The following is a 19,054-nucleotide window of genomic DNA, read 5'->3' as shown; positions in this document are numbered from 1 at the left end:
GTAGTTGAGAAGGTCTACTGGGATGATACCCTTCTTTTCCAGCCTTTTCATTATCACTTGGTACCCCTGCTATTTACCCTCAAAGTTCTGCCCTAGGATAGTCTCGCTTAAGAAAGCTCCTGCAGACAAATGAGCCACTGCATTAGCCCTTCTCAGATACATTAACACAGGGAACCCTTTGTCCTCTGTTAGTCAAGCTTTATATACTCCTAAGCTAGATGTTTGTCATACCAATGTCTTTCACTCAAAACATTTCAAAATCCACATTTTCTAGGAAAACTTATGCTGATTAAATCAAGATCAGACCAATCCTTTCCATTAATTCTTTGTGTGGCTTTTTTTTTTTGGTCTTTTTAGGGCTGCACCTGTGGCATATGGAGGGTCCCAGGCTAGGGGTTGAATTAGAGCTGTAGCCATCAGCCTACACCATAACCACAGCAACATGGGATCCGAGCCACGTCTGTGACCTACAACACAGCTCACAGAAGTGTTGGATACTTAACCTTCTGAGCAAGGCCAGGGAAGGAACCCTAGTCCTCGTGGGTATTAGGTTCATTAACCACTGAGCCATGACAGGAACTCCTCTTTGTGTGGCTTTTTGCATGCTGGGTGTATGGGTATGTTAGAATAGTGGCTCTTGGTTTTTGGACAACTGAATCCACCCCAGAAAAAGATTCATTTACTGAAGACTTATACTGCCCACAAAATCATTGGGAGGTCTTAAGAAACAGGGCTGAATTTCAGGAATAACTCCCAAAACCACAGTGTAGAACTGGCTGGCCAAGGGATATGTTGTTTCTGCTACGATTGGGAAACTGCAGAAAGGGAAGCTGTTGCTCCAGTTGCTGGCCTAGAACCCCACCATCCGCTACAGTCTGTGCCAGCAAAAGGAATGTTCCTCACAGGGCCAGTCTTGCCCTTCCAACCAACTCCTGAGTTGGGGCAAGACTGGAAGGATCTAAGGTACCCGCCTGCCACCTTATGGCAAAGGGAGACTAGAGAATGGAGTGTCTGGGTTCCTTCTTAGGAAAAGCATTTTACATTTACACAATCTCTGTGGTTTCTTTTTACATTGAAAGTATAAGCTCTCGGAGTTCTTGTTGTGGCTCAGTGGAAACAAATCTGACCAGTATCCATGAGGACGCAGGTTCAATCCCTGGCCTCGCTCAGTGGGTTAAGGATCCAGCATTGCTATGAGCTGTGATGTAGGTCACAGACACGGTTTGGATCTGGTGTGGCTGTGGCGTAGGCCAGTGACTACAGCTCCAAATCAACCCCTAGCCTGGGAACCTCCATATGCTGCAGGTGAGGCCCTAAAAAGACCAAAAAAAAGTATAAGTTCTAGGACATAGGGAGTACTTTAAACTTTGCCTAGCAGGTTTTCATCAAACAGTAAACCAAGAGTGCACACCAGTTTGAGGTAATGGTATTTTGCACCATATACATAGTAGTCAGTGTATAACAGTAATTTCTGTATAAATGCAAGCTAATATTTTCAAAATATCCTCTCACACGTTATCTTGTTAAAGGTTAAAAGTGAAAACGAATTTTAACGAAAGTAGTTTTGATTTGAAACCCTTGGCAAGAGCTCCTCATCTGGAATCCCAGGAAGAAGAAGCAGCAGTTATTTACAAGTAAGCCTGTTATTCCATAGCTTCGTTCTTCTTTCAGTTAACTTGCTTGGCTGTGTTTCTACCCCCTGCCATCATTTAAAGTTGCTGGAGTCAGGGCTGAGGCCTGTACCAGACTCTTGTAGCTGGACATCAGGCATTTCCCACCACTGTGTCTGGGTGAGAAGGTAATCTTCCTCAGCTTTTCCTGATTTTAAAGGACGAATGGCTGACATATTCAGAAATAGCAAGCACATGGAATTCCCGTCGTGGCGCAGTGGTTAACGAATCTGACTAGGAACCATGAGGTTGCAGGTTCGGTCCCTGCCCTTGCTCAGTGGGTTAAGGATCTGGCATTGCCGTGAGCTGTGGTGTAGGTTGCAGATGCGGCTCAGATCTTCCGTTGCTGTGGCTGTTGCTGTTGCTGTTGCAGTAGGCTGGTGGCTACGGCTCCGATTAGACCCCTAGCCTGGGAACCTCCATATGCCACGGGAGCAGCCCAAGAAATAGCAAAAAGACAAAAAAAAAAAAAAAAAAAAAAAAAAAGAAATAACAAGCACATGTAGAAAAAAGTTGTCAACAACTGATATTAAAGTTAAAGGTTAGGGGATTTTTAATTGCTTCGGAGTGGTAAAAATGGAATTACGGACTAGTTTTGGTGGGTCGTAGCTGTTACAGTATTATACCAAGACTGAAGAGAAGTTATAAACAGAAAAGCGGTGCATACTGCTGTGTGTACCATGGGAAATCATCTCAATTTACTTACTTATAGAATTAAAAGTAAGAGATTTCTGTACATAATTATATGATTTATTAAATATCTGATTAAAAGTGATGCGATCCCTCAGACATGCTGAAGGGCATGTGAAATGTAGGAACTTTGGAAAGCGGTTTTGCAGTTTCTTAAAAACATGAAATTACCAAGAGACCCAGCAGTTCAATTCCTGGTTTCTATCCAGGAGAAGTGGAAAAGTATGTCCACATAAAGAGGGGGTGTATGAGTGAGTGATCATGGCAACATTATTCACAATAACCAAAAAACGGGAACCACCCCAAATTGGTAAATGGATAAATACAATAAATACAAACATTAATACATGGAATATTATTTAGCAATTAAAAGGAAAAGAAGTACTTACATATGCTACAACATGGCTGAACTTCAAAACTGTTATACTCAGTGAAAGAATGCAATCACAAATTTAATTGTATTCATATTACATGAAACGTCCAGAGAAAGCACTCTCTATAGAGGCAGGAAATTTATTATTGGTCGCCTAGGGCTGGGGTTGGGAATAGAGAGTGAGACAGAACATGAGATTTCTGACTGATAGAAATTATTCTAAAATTAGATTGTGGTGAAGGTTGCACAGCTGTGCAGGTATAGTAAAAATCATTGATTCATAATTTTAAGTGGGTGAGTTTTATGGTAAATAAATTATACCTCAGTAAAACTGTTGATGATAATTTAAAAAGAACCTAGCAAGGTGGAAGATAAATGATGTTTAGGAGGTTGGCCTATAATTCTGTGTTCCTAAAGAACCTAAAGTAAGCTACTGTAGTTTCTCTTTCTTTGTTCTGAATAAACACAGAATTTGTTGAATAAAAATGATGTGGCAGAAGACTTTAGAGATACTTGATTCTAGCATGTCCAACAGAGAGAACAACTAATTTCCTCATGAGGGTCTTAGTGATTTTTTTTTTTTTTTTTGTCTTTTTAGGGCCATGCCTGAGGCATATGGAGGTTCCTAGGCTAGGGGTCAAGTTGGAGCTGTAGTTGCTCGCCTACACAACAGCCATAGCCATGCCAGATCCAAACTGCATCTTCGATCTACACTACACCTCACGGCAGTGCTGGAACCTCTGTGTTATCAGGAGGGAAAGAATCCAAGTCCCAAAGAGGCCAACCCTAAAGGGCACTTTTCTTCCTTAAACTTCCTTGAGCCAGGAGGTAGGCAGGAGTGCCAGGATGCAGCGAGAGCTGGTGTCGTTCCATGTTGCAATACTGGAATTGCTGATACCAAAAACTGAGTACCTGGGAACAACTTCTCTGTATGGCAGGCTTCCCAGAGGCAGGAGGCAGTGAACCACCCTCCCCACCCCCTCCTCCTTCCAAAAAAGGGCCAGGGAGGGAGTAGAAGGAAGTGAGGCAGGCTTCCTTCACTCAGAGGGAGTGGAGAGCTGCCCCTGGGAGCTGCACGGTGGAGCTGGCCCCTGGGGGTGGACCTGGGATTTCCCTAGCTTCCTCCCCTCAGTTTTTGCCCTTTCTGTCTCTCGACCATCTCCACCATCCCTCTGCCATTTACTGGTTATCACAAACCAGGCCCCAAATTTTGTTCCTCTTAATTTAGCCAAGAAAAGCAAAGAAATTTCAAAAGAACCATATATTTAATTGAAGTAGTAAAATTTAAAAGTAAAATAAAAGCCCCCAGATGTAAAATGTATAGAAATATAGATGTTCGCAAGCACAGATTTCTCATCCTACAGTGACTGCAGTTAAACTTGGTGCCATTTGACTCTCTAGCCTACTGTTTCCAGGTCTAGGGCCACATCCCCTCAGTTCTCTTCTCTGCACCCTGTGTCCCAAGTCTGGGGCTTAGCTTCTCTTAGGAGTGGATTTAAAGGAGAAGTCACAGCCCTTTCTCCCCATCTCCCAGTTAGAAATCAGTACGGAAATGGTTTGTTAGTCTGAGTACATTGTCAGACTACTCTCCATTCTTCTTTTCTGACTCTCTCCATTTCCCCACTCCTACCCCTAAAGGATAAAGGAGCTACATTTTTGCTCACTCATGGAAATTTAACTTTGCGGTTTAACTCCTTTTACTGTCATGTTTTAGTACCCTCACATGTGCTTGCTTGCCTTCGCCCTCAAATTTTAACAAGCACCTACTCTGAGCCAGGCAGTGTTTGAGAGGCTAGAGACAGCTGGTAAACAAAATAGATAAAATCTCTGATTTCGAGGAGCTTACATTTTGATGGAAGAGACAGAAGATAAACAAGCAAATAGATAATTCACTTGAGCTGATAATAAGTGCAGTGATAAAGATAAAACAAGAAACAAGACAGGAGAACTACCCAACAGAACGAGTTTAAATGGACAATGAAGGAAAAAATAGGTTGCTTTATAATCATACGCTACAAACACTTCTTGTGTATTGTAATGGTTATGGGTATCTTGATAGAACAGCCCCAAACAGGATTATTTCTTACTTTTGCACTTCTGCCTCTCTTTCTGCCAAATTTCTCCTAGTTCGGTAAATAGGACCATAATCCAAAAAGGACCCTCGAGACAAAAATCTAGCAGTCATTTTTACTTCTTGCTTTCACTCAGTTCCTGTGTCTTACAGGTAACGAGCGCTGTCGGCTTGTTCACTTTTTTCTCACTACTGTCACTGGTTCAGACCACTGTGATCTTATCCGGCCTAGTGCCCTGGCCTCCTAATTGGTCTTCCTGCTTCTGCTCTCATCTCCATATAATCAGTTCTCCATCCAGCACCAGGTTCTTTTAAAAATGTGTACTAGATCAGAATTCTCCCTTACTCAAAACTTTCTAATGATTTCCCCTTACACTTGGGATTTTAACTCCTGTTCTTGGGGCACCTGCCTTTCTCTCCACACTCACTATGCTCCTTTTCTTGTTTTGTGAACATTGCCAACCTCACTCTCATCTCAGGCTTTTGCCTCTGCAAATCCATTTGCCTCAAACAGTCCCCAGATCTTTCATGCTTCACTCTGTCAGGTTATTCAGATCTCTGCACAAACGCCATCTCTTTGGAGATGCCTTCTCTGACTTCTCTACTTAAAATAGTTCTCATCCTTTCTCCCACCCTCCCTACCTGGTCATCCTGTAGAGAGGTAGGATCCAGAACTCAACTGGAGGTCAGGACAATCCATCCATTGTAAGAGGAAGGAAGGCAGAGTGCATGGATATAGAAACCAGCTTGGTGAATTTTATGAAGGAAGATTGCTTGCTTTTATTTACTTCGTTTTCTCAACGAAGTCAGAAAGTTGTCCATCAGCTGATAGTGAAGGTGGAGGACAGAGATTTTAGAGGTTTGAAAACAGAAGGGAAGAAAGGAATCGAGGATTTTATAAATCACAAGGATCCTGGTGTTAATGAGCACTCCAGGCATACTGACATCTGAAAGCAGGACCAGAGAGGACTCCTCATATCACAGATCAGCGATCTACTCGTCTATAATAGGGTTGGCTCTGTCCTGACATCTCTATTTCTGAATCCAGACAAAGTGAGAGGAGGCTGAATTAGGAGGTATAGGTGGGGACCATGCCTGCAAGTCACTTAGCTCTAACTGGAGGGCTAGGCTTCAGGAAGATCAGCTCAGCTAAGCAGAGGAATTCCTTCTGCTCTTGTGAGCCCTTCATCTCTATATTAGTCACACTTACCTCTTCTTTTTTGTCACTTTCCAAAGGTTTTAGCAACCAAGGAGTACACACCCTGATCCTTGACTGGTAAAAGACACAAAAGAAGGCTGCTTCAAAGGAAGCCATCTACCAGCAGAAATCATTGGGTATGAGGACCAAAGAAGGCACTCAAGGATTGTTCTGTGTCTAAGAAAAGCATCTGCAATAAACATTTAATTTTTGAGTCCAGTGTCTGATAATTAAGAAATGACAATACCATATATTGACAGTTATTGCAAATGTATTTTCCCCAGAAGTTAAGAAATATCGCCTGAAAGATACAATAAGAATACTAATAGCTACACTATTTAGTTGCCCACCTCAATTCACTTGATCTTTCCCTAAATTATGTCAGACACCTTTAAATCCACACCCACATAATCCTCCCCATGTTTTTTCAACTCTTTAGAAAATTTTGAAATTCATTTTGGGTATGACTACCTGCCTGCTGATTCTGTGTCTGCATATCATTTTCTGGCTCATGCTGACTTTGACTTCAACAGGAGGATTCAGCAGGACCTGGAGCATAGGAGGAGAGAACTTTGCTTTCCTTGAGCAAAAGGTGCACTAAAAATCGTTCCTCTGTGGTTGTAGCCCTCGACTATACAGATAAATGGTAAATTCCCTTTAGGATGAATTTACGTGACCTCAACTCATTGGGGAAAAAGAAGTAAGACATAAGGTGGTGTGGGACTGGACGGTTGAGGGCCCATCCGCTCCGAGGGGTGGGGCAGCGCGAGGCCGAGGGGGCGGGGTGGGCTCGGTCCTACCCACCTCCTGTGGCCAGAGGCTTCGTGGAGTCAGGGGTGGAGCGCTCCGTTGCAAACACAGCGCTTTTATTTGTTTTGGAAAGGAGTTCCCTCTCCTCTCCCTGAACAGTCAGTCGTCAGTCGTCAGTCGTCTGGTCTTTTGAGCAGCTTGAGCTCGGCTCAAGGCAAGAGAGCAATCGGCCTGCGGCCTGCGACCCCTCGGGCAGCCCCTAGGCCATATGGCCCCGGGGCGCATCCCCAAGGTGGTGCCTAACTGGGTCCTTAAGGCCACAGGTGTAGCAGACCTAGTCACCCCCTTTTGGAAACAGGTTTAGGAGTGCCAAGGATTTCTTTTATTTGTTTGTTTTGTTTTACTTAGACTGTTAAGTGGCAGAGCAAGGATTCAAATTGCTTTCTAAACCCCAGAGCTGTACTTTTTCAACTTTAATGGCCTGAGTTTCCTCAATTTACTCTTTGCCTCAAGGATTCCATTATTTATGGCTGCCATGAAAATACCCAATTTTGGTGAACATTTTGGGCCAGAACAATTAAAAAAGTGGCCAGAGCCGGAGTCAGTTGACTTGATGGAGGTAAAAAAATGTGGTATTTGGGGGGCATTCTTTTGGTGGTGGGATATAAATCCTTTGAGGTTAGGAACTATTGTGTCTTTTTTATTTTTTAATTGGAGTATTGTTGATTTACAGTGTTGTGTTGCAGGTATACTAGTTAGTTACAAGAGATTCAGTTGTATATATGTACATATATATACAGATTCTTTAACCTTATAGCTTTTTGTAAAATGTTGAGTACAGGTCCCTGTGCTATACAGTAGGTCCTTGTTATTTTTTCTATTTCGAAATGATTATTTTAATTTCAAAATAGAAAACATCTTGGAAGAAAAAAAAGAAAAACACAAAAGAAATGGGCAAATTTTTACTCCATGGGCTTCTCAAATCCTCATTTGTTCATAAGTCCCCCAAGATGGAAAACACTTATAAAAAGGTATTTAGCCACCAACAATGATTTTTTTTTTAATTTTTAATTTTCTTTTGTTTTTTTAGGGCTGCACCCGTGGCATATGGAGGTTCCCAGGCTAGGGGTCAAATCAGAACTGTAGCTGCTGGCCTACACCACAGCCACAGCAACGCCAGATCCAGGCTGCCTCTGTGAGCTACACCACAGCTCAAGGCAATGCTGGATCCTTAACCCACTGAGCAAGGGCAGGGATCAAACCTGTGTTCTCATGCATGCTAGTCAGATTTGCTAACCACTGAGCCACAACAGGGAACTCCCAACAGTGATGTTATTAATAGGAATATGGATCAATTTCACACAAAAAAGCCGGTGAATTCCATTATAGCAAAACGTATTGCTGTTGCTATGGGCAGTCTTCTGGAATTCTATTCTATAAGGTTTTTAACCAGCCAAATTGAGTCCTGGCTCAACAAACTGCATTACCTGATGCATGATGATTACCCACTGCTGCCTCGACACCAGAGACCTGGATATCTACTTTATAGATAGTAGTGTGTATATGTTAATCCCAAATCTCCTAATTTATGCTCCCGCACCCTACCCTCTTTCCCCTTTAGTGGTTTTCTCTGTCTCTGGGTCTATTTCTATTTTGTATATAAGTTCATTTGTATCATTTTAAAAATTATTTTTATTTGTTTTTTTAAACAAGTGGCTGCACCTGTGGCATATGGAAGTTCCTGAGCCAGGGGTCAAGCCACAGATACAGTAGAAGCAACGCCGAGTAGTTACGCTGCGAGCCACATGGGAAGTCCTGCATCTTTTTTTTTTTTTTTTTTAGATTTCACATATAAACAATAGTATATAATATTTGTCTTTCTCTGACTTTTTTCACTTAGTATGGTAATCTCTAGGTCCATCTATTTTGTTCCCAGTGCCATTATTTCATTCTTTTATATGGCTGAGTGATATTCCATTGTATAAATATATCATATCTTCTTTATCCATTCATCTGTTGATGGACATTTAGGTTGCTTCCACATCTCAGCTGTTGCAAATACTGCTGCAGTGAACACTGGGGTGTATGTATCTATTTGTTTTTGTTTTTGTTTTGTCTTTTTCAGGCAGCACCTGCAGCATATGAAAGTTCCCAGGCTAGGGGTCTAATAGGAGCTGTAGCTGCTGGCCTATGCCACAGCCATAGCAACACCAGATCTGAGCCGCATCTGTGGCCTGCACCACAGCTCACAGCAACACCGAGTCCTTAACCCACTGAGTGAGACCAGGGATTGAACCAGTGTCCTCATGGATACTAGTCAGGTTTGTTACTGCTGAGCACAATGGCAACTCCCTGTATGTATCTTTTTGAATTATGGTTCCCTCTGGATATATGCTCAGGAGTGGGATTGCTGGATCATATAGCAGTTCTGTATGTAGTTTTTTAAGGAACCGCCATACTGTTCTCTATAGTGATTTTACCAATTTACATTCTTGTCCACAATGTAGGAGGATTTCTTTTTCTTCACACCTTCTCTAGCATTTATTATTTGTAGACTTTTTGATGATGGCCATTCTGACTGGTATGAGGTGATACCTCACTGTAATTTTGTTTGTTTTATGGTGACACCCATGGCATATGGGCCAGGGCTGGAACCCAAACCACAGCAGTGATCTGAGCTACAACAGTGACAATGCCAGATTCTTAATCTGTTGAGCCACCAGGGAACTCCTACCTCATTGTAGTTTTGTTTTGCATTTTTCTGAGAATTAATGATATTCTTTATTGGCCATCTGTTTTTCTTCTTTGGAGAACTGTCTATTTAGATCTTCTGCCTATTTTTTTTTTTGTCTTTTTTGCTATTTCTTTGGGCCGCTCCCTCGGCATATGGAGGTTCCCAGGCTAGGGGTCGAATCGGAGCTGTAGCCACTGGCCTACGCCAGAGCCACAGCAACGCGGGATCCAAGCCGCGTCTGCAACCTACACCACAGCTCACGGCAACGCCGGATCGTTAACCCACTGAGCAAGGGCAGGGACCGAACCCGCAACCTCATGGTTCCTAGTCGGATTCGTTAACCACTGCGCCACGACGGGAATTCCTCTGCCTATTTTTTGATTGGGTTATTTGTTTTTTTATATATATAGAGCTGCATGAACTGTTTGTATATTTTGGGGATTAATCCCTTGCTGCTCACATCTTTTGCAATTATTTTCTCCCATTCTGTAGTCTGTCTTTTCATTTAGCTTATGATTTCCTTTGCTGTGCAAAAGATTTTAAGTTTAATTCGGTCTCATTTGTTTGATTTTGTTTTTATTTCCATTACTCTGGGAGACAGATTCAAAAAGGTATTACTACGAGTTATGTCAAAGAGTGTTCTGCCTATGTTTTCCTCTAGGAGTTTTATAGTATCCAATCTTACATTAGGACTTTAACCCATTTTGAGTTTATTTTTGTGCACATTGTTAGAGAGTGTTCTAATTTTGTTCTTTTAGAGGTAGCTGTCCAGTTTTCCCAGCGCCACTTATTGAAGAGACTGTCTTTTTTCCATTGTACAGCCTTGCCTCCTTTGTCGTAGATTCATTGAGCATATGTGCATGAGTTTATTTTTAGGCTTTCTATCCTGTTCCTGTTGATTATATTTCTCTTTTTGTGCCAGTACCATACAATTTTGATTACTGTAGCTTTGTAGCATAATCTGAAGTCAGAGAGCCTTATTCCTCCAGCTCCATTTTTCTTTCTCAAGACTGCTTTGGCTATTCAGGGTCTTTTTTGTTTCCATGCACATTTTAAAATGTTTTGTTCTAGTTCTGTGAAAAATCCCATTGGTAATTTGATAGGATTGAACTGACTCTGTAGACTGCATTGGGTAGTATGGTAATTTTGACAATATTGATTCTTCCAATCCAGGGAGATGGTATATCTTTCCATCTGTTTGTGTCATCTGATTTCTTTCATCAGTGTTTTATAGTTTTCAGAGTACAGGTCTTTCGCCTCCCAAGGTAGGTTTATTCCTAGGTATATTATTCTTTTTGATGCAATTGTAAATGAGATTGTTTCCTTAATATCTCTTTTTGAACTTGCATTATTAGTGTATAGAAATGCAGTAGATTTTTATGTATTAATTTTGTATCCTACAACTTTACCAAATTCATTGATGAACTCTAGTAGTTTTCTGGTAGCATCTTTAGGACTTTCTAGGTGTAGTGTCATGTCATCTGCAAACAGTGACAGTTCTATTTCTTTCTTTCCAGTTTGGATTCCTTTTATTTCTTTTTCTTCTCTGATTGCTGTGGTTAGGACTTCTAGAACTATGTTGAATAAAAGTGACAAGATTGGACATCCTTATCTTGTTTCTGATCTTAGAGGAAAGCACTGCTGTGTCTTAAGTATGGTTGTTTCCCCCAGAACTAGAACAGTGTCTGGCACAGTCCTGAAGCTCAAAGAATTCATTAAGTGGGAATAGCTGGAGGTCAAATTTAGTTTAGCGTGGTTCTAATGTTTCCTGTAGCCAACACCCAAGTTTAGGGTGGTGACAGGCCAGGCCATGGGTAAACACAGCAGTCTCTTAGCTTGCCCTGTGGGAGAAGCCACTTCTAGGCTTGCCAGTTGATTCTTGATACTTCAGGGTCTCATAAAGCACTGATTTTCTCATAAAGTTTCATTATTTTATATGACCTTATAATTTTCTTCCTTATAGAGAGAAACTCTTGAATATTTTCTTTATTTTACCCCGTTTACCGTGGTGGCAGTAAGAATGGTGAGACTGTGTGTGTGTGTGTGTGTGTGTGTGTGTGTGTGTGTGTGTGTGTATACAGAAAGCTGTGGATTTTAAAAGTGTTGCTTGAAATCATTAACATCTTCCTTATATTTTCTGATAAAATCACCAAGAAGAAACTCTCAAAGACAAAAACTGTGTTTCCTTAAACAAAAGGTTGTTTGAAAATCTGACATATGACCAATAGTATGTATAACATTTGCTAATAATGTTAATAAGATAGCTTAAAATATGACTTCCTAAGATAATTTGTCAAAATATATATTTCTTTACCTCTCCAGATAGGTGGATTTATTCTAAATTTGTGTTCTTGTATCAGGAGAAAATGTTTAATTGTGTTTATTTTATTTTATATTTTTACTGGCCATGCCCATAGCATGTGAAATTTCCTGGAGTCAGGAATTAAACCTGCACCACAGCAGTGACCCAAGCTGCTGCAGTGTCAATACCAGATCCTTAACTCACTACACCACAAGACAACTCCACATTTAATTGTTTTACATGATTTTTCAATTGCCTTCTTAAAATAAATGTAAGAAGGCTTTATTTTAAAGCAAGATTCTGTTTATAGCATCAAGAGTTTTATTTTGGAGAAGTCCCTAGTAGCTGTCTGAATATCATTTCAGATTTTATGTGAAGCTATTAAATATGTGGGTAAGAATATAACTCTCCCTTTTGAGATGTCTCTTATTCACAGATTTGATACTTGAGTTTGGGGTTAAGTTTATTTTGATACACTCACTGTGGCAGAACTGAAAGAAGAGCCAGAGATTGAATAACATAATTTTAAGAACCTGTATCATTTTGCACTGGGTAGTTATTTTAGGTAACATTTCTCTTCTAGATACCTAATTTTTTATTGCCTTTCCATTTATCCCTACTTAGTTCTGTAAGAATAAAAGCTAGAGTATCAGTTCATAGTGATCCCAAATGAAAAACCCTAACGTAAGAATTCAAATGCCAAATTCATAATGGAAACAGCAAGTTCCTAGATGTGAGACCATCTTGGTCCTTGGACAGGAACTACCAACTAACTGGCTCTGGACCAGTTGAACTAAATCAAACATTTTGCAATTTTGACTTATAAAGACAAAGTCAGGAAACTTCAAGGGCTTTTAAAACATACCTACTAACTGCTTGTAAAGGGGCTTTATTTTATAGAGGATCTCTTTAATTAGTAAGCTTTCTTAGTGCTTCAAAAATAATGGTGTAGTGATGACAGTGGTCATTGGGGACCTGCTGTGTAGTACAGGGAACTCTACTCAATATTCTGTGCTAATCTGTATGGGAAAAGAATATGAAAAAGAATGGATATCTGAATCACTTTGTTGTATAGCAGAACTTATCACAATATTATAAATAAACTACGTCAATAAAATTTTAAAAAATGAAAAAAAAAAAGATGTTCTAAATAGGATTTGTTTCAAAATAATCTGGATGGGGGGCAGTACGGATTTGGGTGAAATAAGATTGACTCTGAAAATGAAAAAAAAAAACCCCGCAACAATAACAACAACAACAAAAAGATTGACTCTGTTGAACATGGGTGATGGGTTCATGGAGAATTGTGTTTGAACATTTCCATAATAAAAAGTTACGGAATATGTTTTGCGGTGTAGAGGTTAGAATTATATGAAAACTATTGGATAAAGACAATGAGTTTTGTAGTGTAGAGGTTAGAATTATATGAAAACTATTGGATAAAGACACTGAGTTTTGTCACCAGTTTTTCTATTCAGCATTTACATCCTAATATTTAATTCTGTAATTTTAGGCACTGGCTAGAGAAGACATAGATGAAGCTGTACATGCAGTATTATTTAGAGAAAATTATGTTGCAAAGGTAAGAGCTGGCTGCAGAGTATATATTTATTTACTTGTTTTTGTCTGCACGCGCAGCATGTGGAAATTCCTGGGCCAGGGATAGAACCCGAGCCACTGCAATGACGACACTGGATTCTTAATCCACTGAGCCATGTGGAAAACTCCCAGATTATGGAGTCTAAGGGTGTTCTAGGTAAACAAGAATGATTCAGAGCCTAGAGGATGTTACCCTCAGAGAGGTTCATTTTGCTGGGAGAATGAGCCTCCTCTGAATTACTCATTTACACTGTGTAGACCTGAGATTGTGCCATCTCCCTGCAGGATCGCCAAGTGGTTGGGATTCCCAGGTCTATTAAGGAATCTGAGAGACTGTTCTGACTGCACCTCATCTTTGTCCTGGTACTGAAGAGAGATTCTTGCTGACAAAGACCTACTTTTTAAATTTTTTTCTTGGTCTTTTCTAGGGCCGCTCCTGTGGCATATGGAGGTTCCCAGGCTAGGGGTCTAATCGGAGCCTACACCAGAGCCACAGCAACTTGGGATCCGAGCTGCTTCTGTGACCTACACAACACCTCACGGCAATACCAGATCCTTAACCCACTGAGCGAGGCCAGGGATCGAACCGGCAGCCTCATGGTTCCTAGTCAGATTGTTAACCACTTCGCCATGATGGGAACTCCAAAGACCTACTTTTAAAACTACTCTCTCTCACATGTCCCCACAGCACAATGGGGATATATAAAGCCATGAGAAGTGAGTAAGTATTTAAGGGTAGTGATCAATCAGTACCAATTGTCACTATGAAATTAACAAATTTAGGGAGGTTTTGTTTGTTTTTGTTTTTTGCTTTTTTAGGGCCACACCCTCAGCATATGGAAGCTCCCAGGCTAGGGGTCCACTTAGAGCTATAGCTGCCGGCCTACACCACAGCCACAGCAGCTCGGGATCTGAGCCATGTCTGTGACCTACACCACAGCCAAAGCAACGCTGGATCTTTAACCCACTGAGTGAGGCCAGGGATTGAACCTGCATCCTCATGGATACTAATTGAATTCATTTCCTCTGCGCCACAACAGGAACTCCCATGGAGGTTTTCATCTTAGTGAGAGGGGTTGAAATTTGGTATATAATAATATTTTAACATTTGTGCTGTGACTTATTTGTGAAGGAAGTTCACATATATTCTCACTTGAGCATCCAAAGAGGTAGATGGGATTACCTTCCTTTTATAGAGTTAGGTGCTGAAGCAAGTCTAGTGCTCTTTTTCCTCTACCACTCCTATCACAGACTTTACTGATGAGGAAGCCTGGAGACTTGGAATGGGTGACCAGGGAGTGCTTTGAATTCTTATAAAGAAGCGGGAGTCCCTCTGTGGCTCAGTGGGTTAAGGCCCCAGTGTTGTCACGGCTGCAGCTTGGGTTGCTACTGTGGCACAGGTTTGATCCCTGGCCCCGGAAGTTCCACATGCTGCAGGCATGGCCAAAAAGAAGAAGCTAGAATTTCATGACTTGGGAATGTGTGGATGTGGTTTAATCTGGAGGCACAGTGGTCGTGTGGAACTCTTGGTGGATTCTTTCTGCTCTGTGCTCTCAAGTTCCCTCCCTCCTTCCCTCCCCCCCTTTCCTTCCTTTCTTCCATTCCTTCCTTCCTCCCTCTCTCTTTTTAGGGCCGCGCCTGCAGCATCTGGAAGTTCCCAGGCTAGTGGTTCGAATGGGATCTGTAGTCGCCAGCCTGCACCATAGCCATGGCAGTGTTACATCTGAGCCTCGTCTGCAACCTACACCACAGCTCACGGCAATGGCGGATCCTTTTCTCACTGAGCATTGCCAGGGATCAAACCCGAATCCTCATGGATGCTAGTCAGGTTTGTTACCCCTGAGCCACAATGGGAACTCCCTATGTTCTCTCTCTGAACGTTATTCTGTTCTTTAATTCTCTTATGCTAGGACTTTGCAGCCTGAGTGTGCTGATAGCTTAGGCGTGAAACAAGAGTCCCTCCTCTCCCCCTTTTATTCAAATGAAAATAAATGGAAAATTAATAATTTGTTTCCCTTGTTTATATCAACTTCATTAGAGATTGGATACGTATTTTCAGCATCTGGATGTTTTTAAGGAAAGAAGAAAAGAGATGATACATAGAAAATGGACTGAAAATGTTGCAGAACCTCTTCAGCAGAGAATAGTGGCAAAAGTAATTTCACATAAAGGGTTGGAAAAAACAAAACGAGAGAATTTTGAAGATTTTTTAAAGCACACAAATAAAACGGTACTGAGAGTTTTTTTTTTTTTAATGAAGTATAATTTGAAAAGTTGGGTCAATATTTTCGCTGATTATGCAAACTGTCCCAAATTTATTTTTATATCTTGAGATGAATTCATGGAACCATAGTATAGCCTACTGCATTTTTAACCCGGAGTTCTGGGTGGAGGGAATAGAAGTGTTGATTTGGAACTAGATTTGTTGGGAATGCTTTTAGGTAAAGGTTAATAGAATAACAGTAGCTTGAACCATAAGAATATTTATGGGTTACTCAATAAGAAATAGAGGAGTAGGTGGTCTCATGTGGGTTCAGGCAGCATAATAATGTCGTTAATCACCCAGGCCTTTTTTTTTTCCCCCCATCATTCTATTCTGCTCTTCTGAGTATTTTCAGTTTATGCCCATCACCCTCACTTTTGTAAGCACCTTTGGTTGATTACAGCTCCAGGTGTTAGGTTTGTGTGCAAGGCAGAAGTGGTTGAGGAAGGACGCCATTCCTTTCCTAGACCTCACCCTTCAATTAGGAAGCAGAGTCCTCGGGACCTCCTCGCAGGCTTCCCCTTGGGTCTCAAGGCCATGACTGGGTGACATCACGAGTCCTAGCTAGAAGCAAGGCCAAGAAAAAGCGTATGGCTTGCTAGTCTTTCTAGTAGGAGAAGGGGATCCCCTGGCTGTTGAGTTAGCCAACAATTAGGTGAAGCGACCACAGTCTCTTCCCTCTCTCCTTCAGTTTGGGTTTATAAAACAAGAACAAAACTTTGGCTTCTTCTGTGGAAGATTTTTCTGTTTTAACTTTGCGATCAGGACCCTCTTTTGAAATTGAGGCCCGCTAAATTTCCAGGTAATTAGTAGAGTTCTAGAGTAGTTTGACTGAAATTTTAGAGCTTTTAACTATACTTACTGAGCAAAATTTCTGGATGTGTGTGTTTAATATTTCTTAAACAAACCCCTAAGAGGCAGAGCTCAAGGTTGAATCCAGGTCTCTTTGAAACCAAAGTGCAAAGTCATACAAATATGCTCAGAAATATGATCACGCAAGTGTGGGATGGGGAAGCATGTGTAGAAAAGCTATGTGTTGAAGTCCAAGTGATTTAAAATGATAGTCAATTCATTGTGCGTCAGCCATGTGAGCTGGTTTCCAGGAAGCCGTCTGAGCTCTTAGGCTGTATTAAGAGAGGCTGTTCTTAGAGTGGGAAGCATCAAATCCAGCCTGTCCAGCCTGTGGCAATCTTACCACTCCTGATTCATGCTGCAGAGGGGACAGCCACCAGTTACAGAACCTTCAGAAAAGGGTGGAGCTTGACAACACTTCACGGGGAAGAAAAGAGGAATGAAATGCATGCATATTTAGCCAAAGAGGAGAGGAGAGGCGAGGAGGAGCAATGAAACCCTTAAGTACATTTGTAAAAGATGGACATGTGGATGAGGAGCAGATTATCTTCTGCTGATTCACGGGGAGAACTGGCAGTGACAAGACAGATTTCAGCTCTGTCTTAAGGACAAGCTTCCTAGGGGTTAGAGCGACCAACAGAGTACCCACGTAATGGAGCAGAGAGTTCCCAAACAGGCTAGTTGATGACCTGAGACTAAAACTGAACAATCACTTTTCTCCTGGAAAGTGGTGGACTCTCACCATCATCTAAATTACTTCGGAGGTTTCTTGCAACCCATTAAATCTCTGGCTTTATATAAAAAAATGGAATAAATATTTGGCTTTATGTAATCTTAGCACATTTGTATATAGCGATTTGCTCTTAAATGTACTTTTTTTTTTAAAGGAAATTATATTTGGAGGCTGTTATGATTCTGAAGGATACAATCCTTTTTATATGACAAGAAAGGACCCAAATTATGGAAAGGTAAATAAGTTTCTTACTTGTATCTATTTATTCCTGGAAGTTCTGGGGTTGGGGGAAACCTGGTCATTTTGGAAGTTTTGTAGTTATTCTGGATTCATTTTTAAAAGTCCACCAAACATTTCCCTTGAGTTTTAAAATAGGAGCCCAAAGTAATTTTGACTACTTGGGAACTGACATTGTGAAAGAACGTGTGTGTGATAATTTGTTCATTCATTCATTCATCCACTCACATTCAGCAAACTGAAAGCCCAGGAGGGACGGGAAGATAAGTGGACAGCAAGTGTGATAAGAGTGTCACAGAACCAGTCCAGGGAGAGCTCCTTTCTAGGGGAGGTGGAAGGAGGGATGGCAGGAAAGACTGCCCAGAGAGCCAGTAGTTGAGCTTGTAAATGAGTCTTGACTTTTTTTTTTTTCTTTCTTGCTTTTTAGGGTTGCACCCATGGCATATGGAGGTTCCCAGGCTAGGGGTCGAATCAGAGCAGTAGCTGCTGGCCTGTGCAACAGCCACAGCCACGTCAGATCTGAGCCGTGTCTATGACCTACACCACAGCTCACGGCAATGCTGGGTCCTTAAGTCACTGAGAGAGACCAGAGATCGAACCCACAACCTTGTGGTTCCTAATCGGATTCATTTCCACTGTGCCACAAAGGAACTCCAACACTGGATCCTTTAACCTACTGAGAGAGATCAAACCTGCACCTCTGCAGATATCCTAGCCATCTCTGTTGGATTCTTAATGCACTGCCGGACAACGGGATCTCTAAGCCTTTACTTTTTTTTTTTTTTTTTTTTTGTCTTTTTGCCATCTCTTGGGCCACTCCTGCAGCATATGGAGGTTCCCAGGCTAGGGGTCGAATCGGAGCTGTAGCCACTGGCCTACGCCAGAGCCACAGCAACCTGGGATCCGAGCCACGTCTGCAACCTACACCACAGCTCATGGCAATGCCAGATCCTTAACACACTGAGCAAGGCCAGGGATTGAACCCGCAACCTCATGGTTCCTAGTTGGATTTGTTAACCACTGAGCCACGACAGGAACTCCAGCCTTTACATTTTAAACTGCCAATATATACATTAAAATTTTGAGATGTAGTTTTCGGGTTTTTATTCTTGTGTAGCAGAAGTAGCCACTTGGTAATACCATTCATTTGAAAAATGTGTATGGGAGTTCCTGCTGTGACATGACAGGATTGATGGCATGTCTGCAGCACCAGGAGGCAGATTTGATCCCGGGCCCTGGCATAGTGGGTTAAAGGACCCAGTTTTGCCCAAGCTGGCTAGGGGACTTCCATATACGGTGGGGTGGCCAAAAAAAAAAAAAAAAAAGTGTGTGAAGAGAGAAGTCGTTTATTTTGCTTCTCTATAAAAACCAAGGGAGATCACGTTTGGGACAGTAAGAAGGTCCTTTTGGCCTGGGGGGACTTGGTAAGTATTGTGTTGGGCAGTCATTATGCTCCCTCCTCCTGTAGTGATGTCATTACAAACCACATTGGGTCAAGGTCAAATATATGGGAAAGTAGAGAAGGGGAAGCGGTCACTCTATTGAAAGCCTATATTCAGGAGGTGAGGGAGGAGAAAACCAC

General features: G+C 41.6%; 2 protein-coding genes across 3 annotated transcripts in view; both read left to right on the top strand.

Moving 5' to 3' along the window:
* Positions 1–6,216, top strand: part of LOC100738909 (protein FAM228B) — a 40,771-nt gene extending 34,555 nt beyond the window's left edge. For both annotated transcript variants that reach the window (XM_021088366.1, XM_021088367.1), the window contains exons 7-8: positions 1,530–1,634; positions 6,041–6,216. In XM_021088366.1, the coding sequence (XP_020944025.1) occupies positions 1,530–1,634; positions 6,041–6,047 (112 nt within the window). In that variant the 3' untranslated portion in view covers positions 6,048–6,216. The remainder of the gene's footprint in view (positions 1–1,529; positions 1,635–6,040) is intronic.
* The window catches only part of FAM228A (family with sequence similarity 228 member A), a 35,548-nt gene continuing 22,548 nt past the window's right edge, over positions 6,055–19,054 (top strand). Inside the window, exons 1-6 of the mRNA XM_005662702.2 lie at positions 6,055–6,139; positions 6,536–6,648; positions 7,266–7,371; positions 13,302–13,370; positions 15,426–15,617; positions 17,390–17,470. Coding sequence (XP_005662759.2) covers positions 7,279–7,371; positions 13,302–13,370; positions 15,426–15,617; positions 17,390–17,470 — 435 coding nt within the window. The 5' untranslated portion in view covers positions 6,055–6,139; positions 6,536–6,648; positions 7,266–7,278. The remainder of the gene's footprint in view (positions 6,140–6,535; positions 6,649–7,265; positions 7,372–13,301; positions 13,371–15,425; positions 15,618–17,389; positions 17,471–19,054) is intronic.

Source organism: Sus scrofa, chromosome 3 (assembly GCF_000003025.6).
Source record: "Sus scrofa isolate TJ Tabasco breed Duroc chromosome 3, Sscrofa11.1, whole genome shotgun sequence".
NCBI classification, from domain to species: Eukaryota; Metazoa; Chordata; class Mammalia; order Artiodactyla; family Suidae; genus Sus; species Sus scrofa.
The sequence above is the reverse complement of the archived record's forward strand: the minus strand, read 5'-3'. Positions and strand labels throughout refer to the sequence as shown.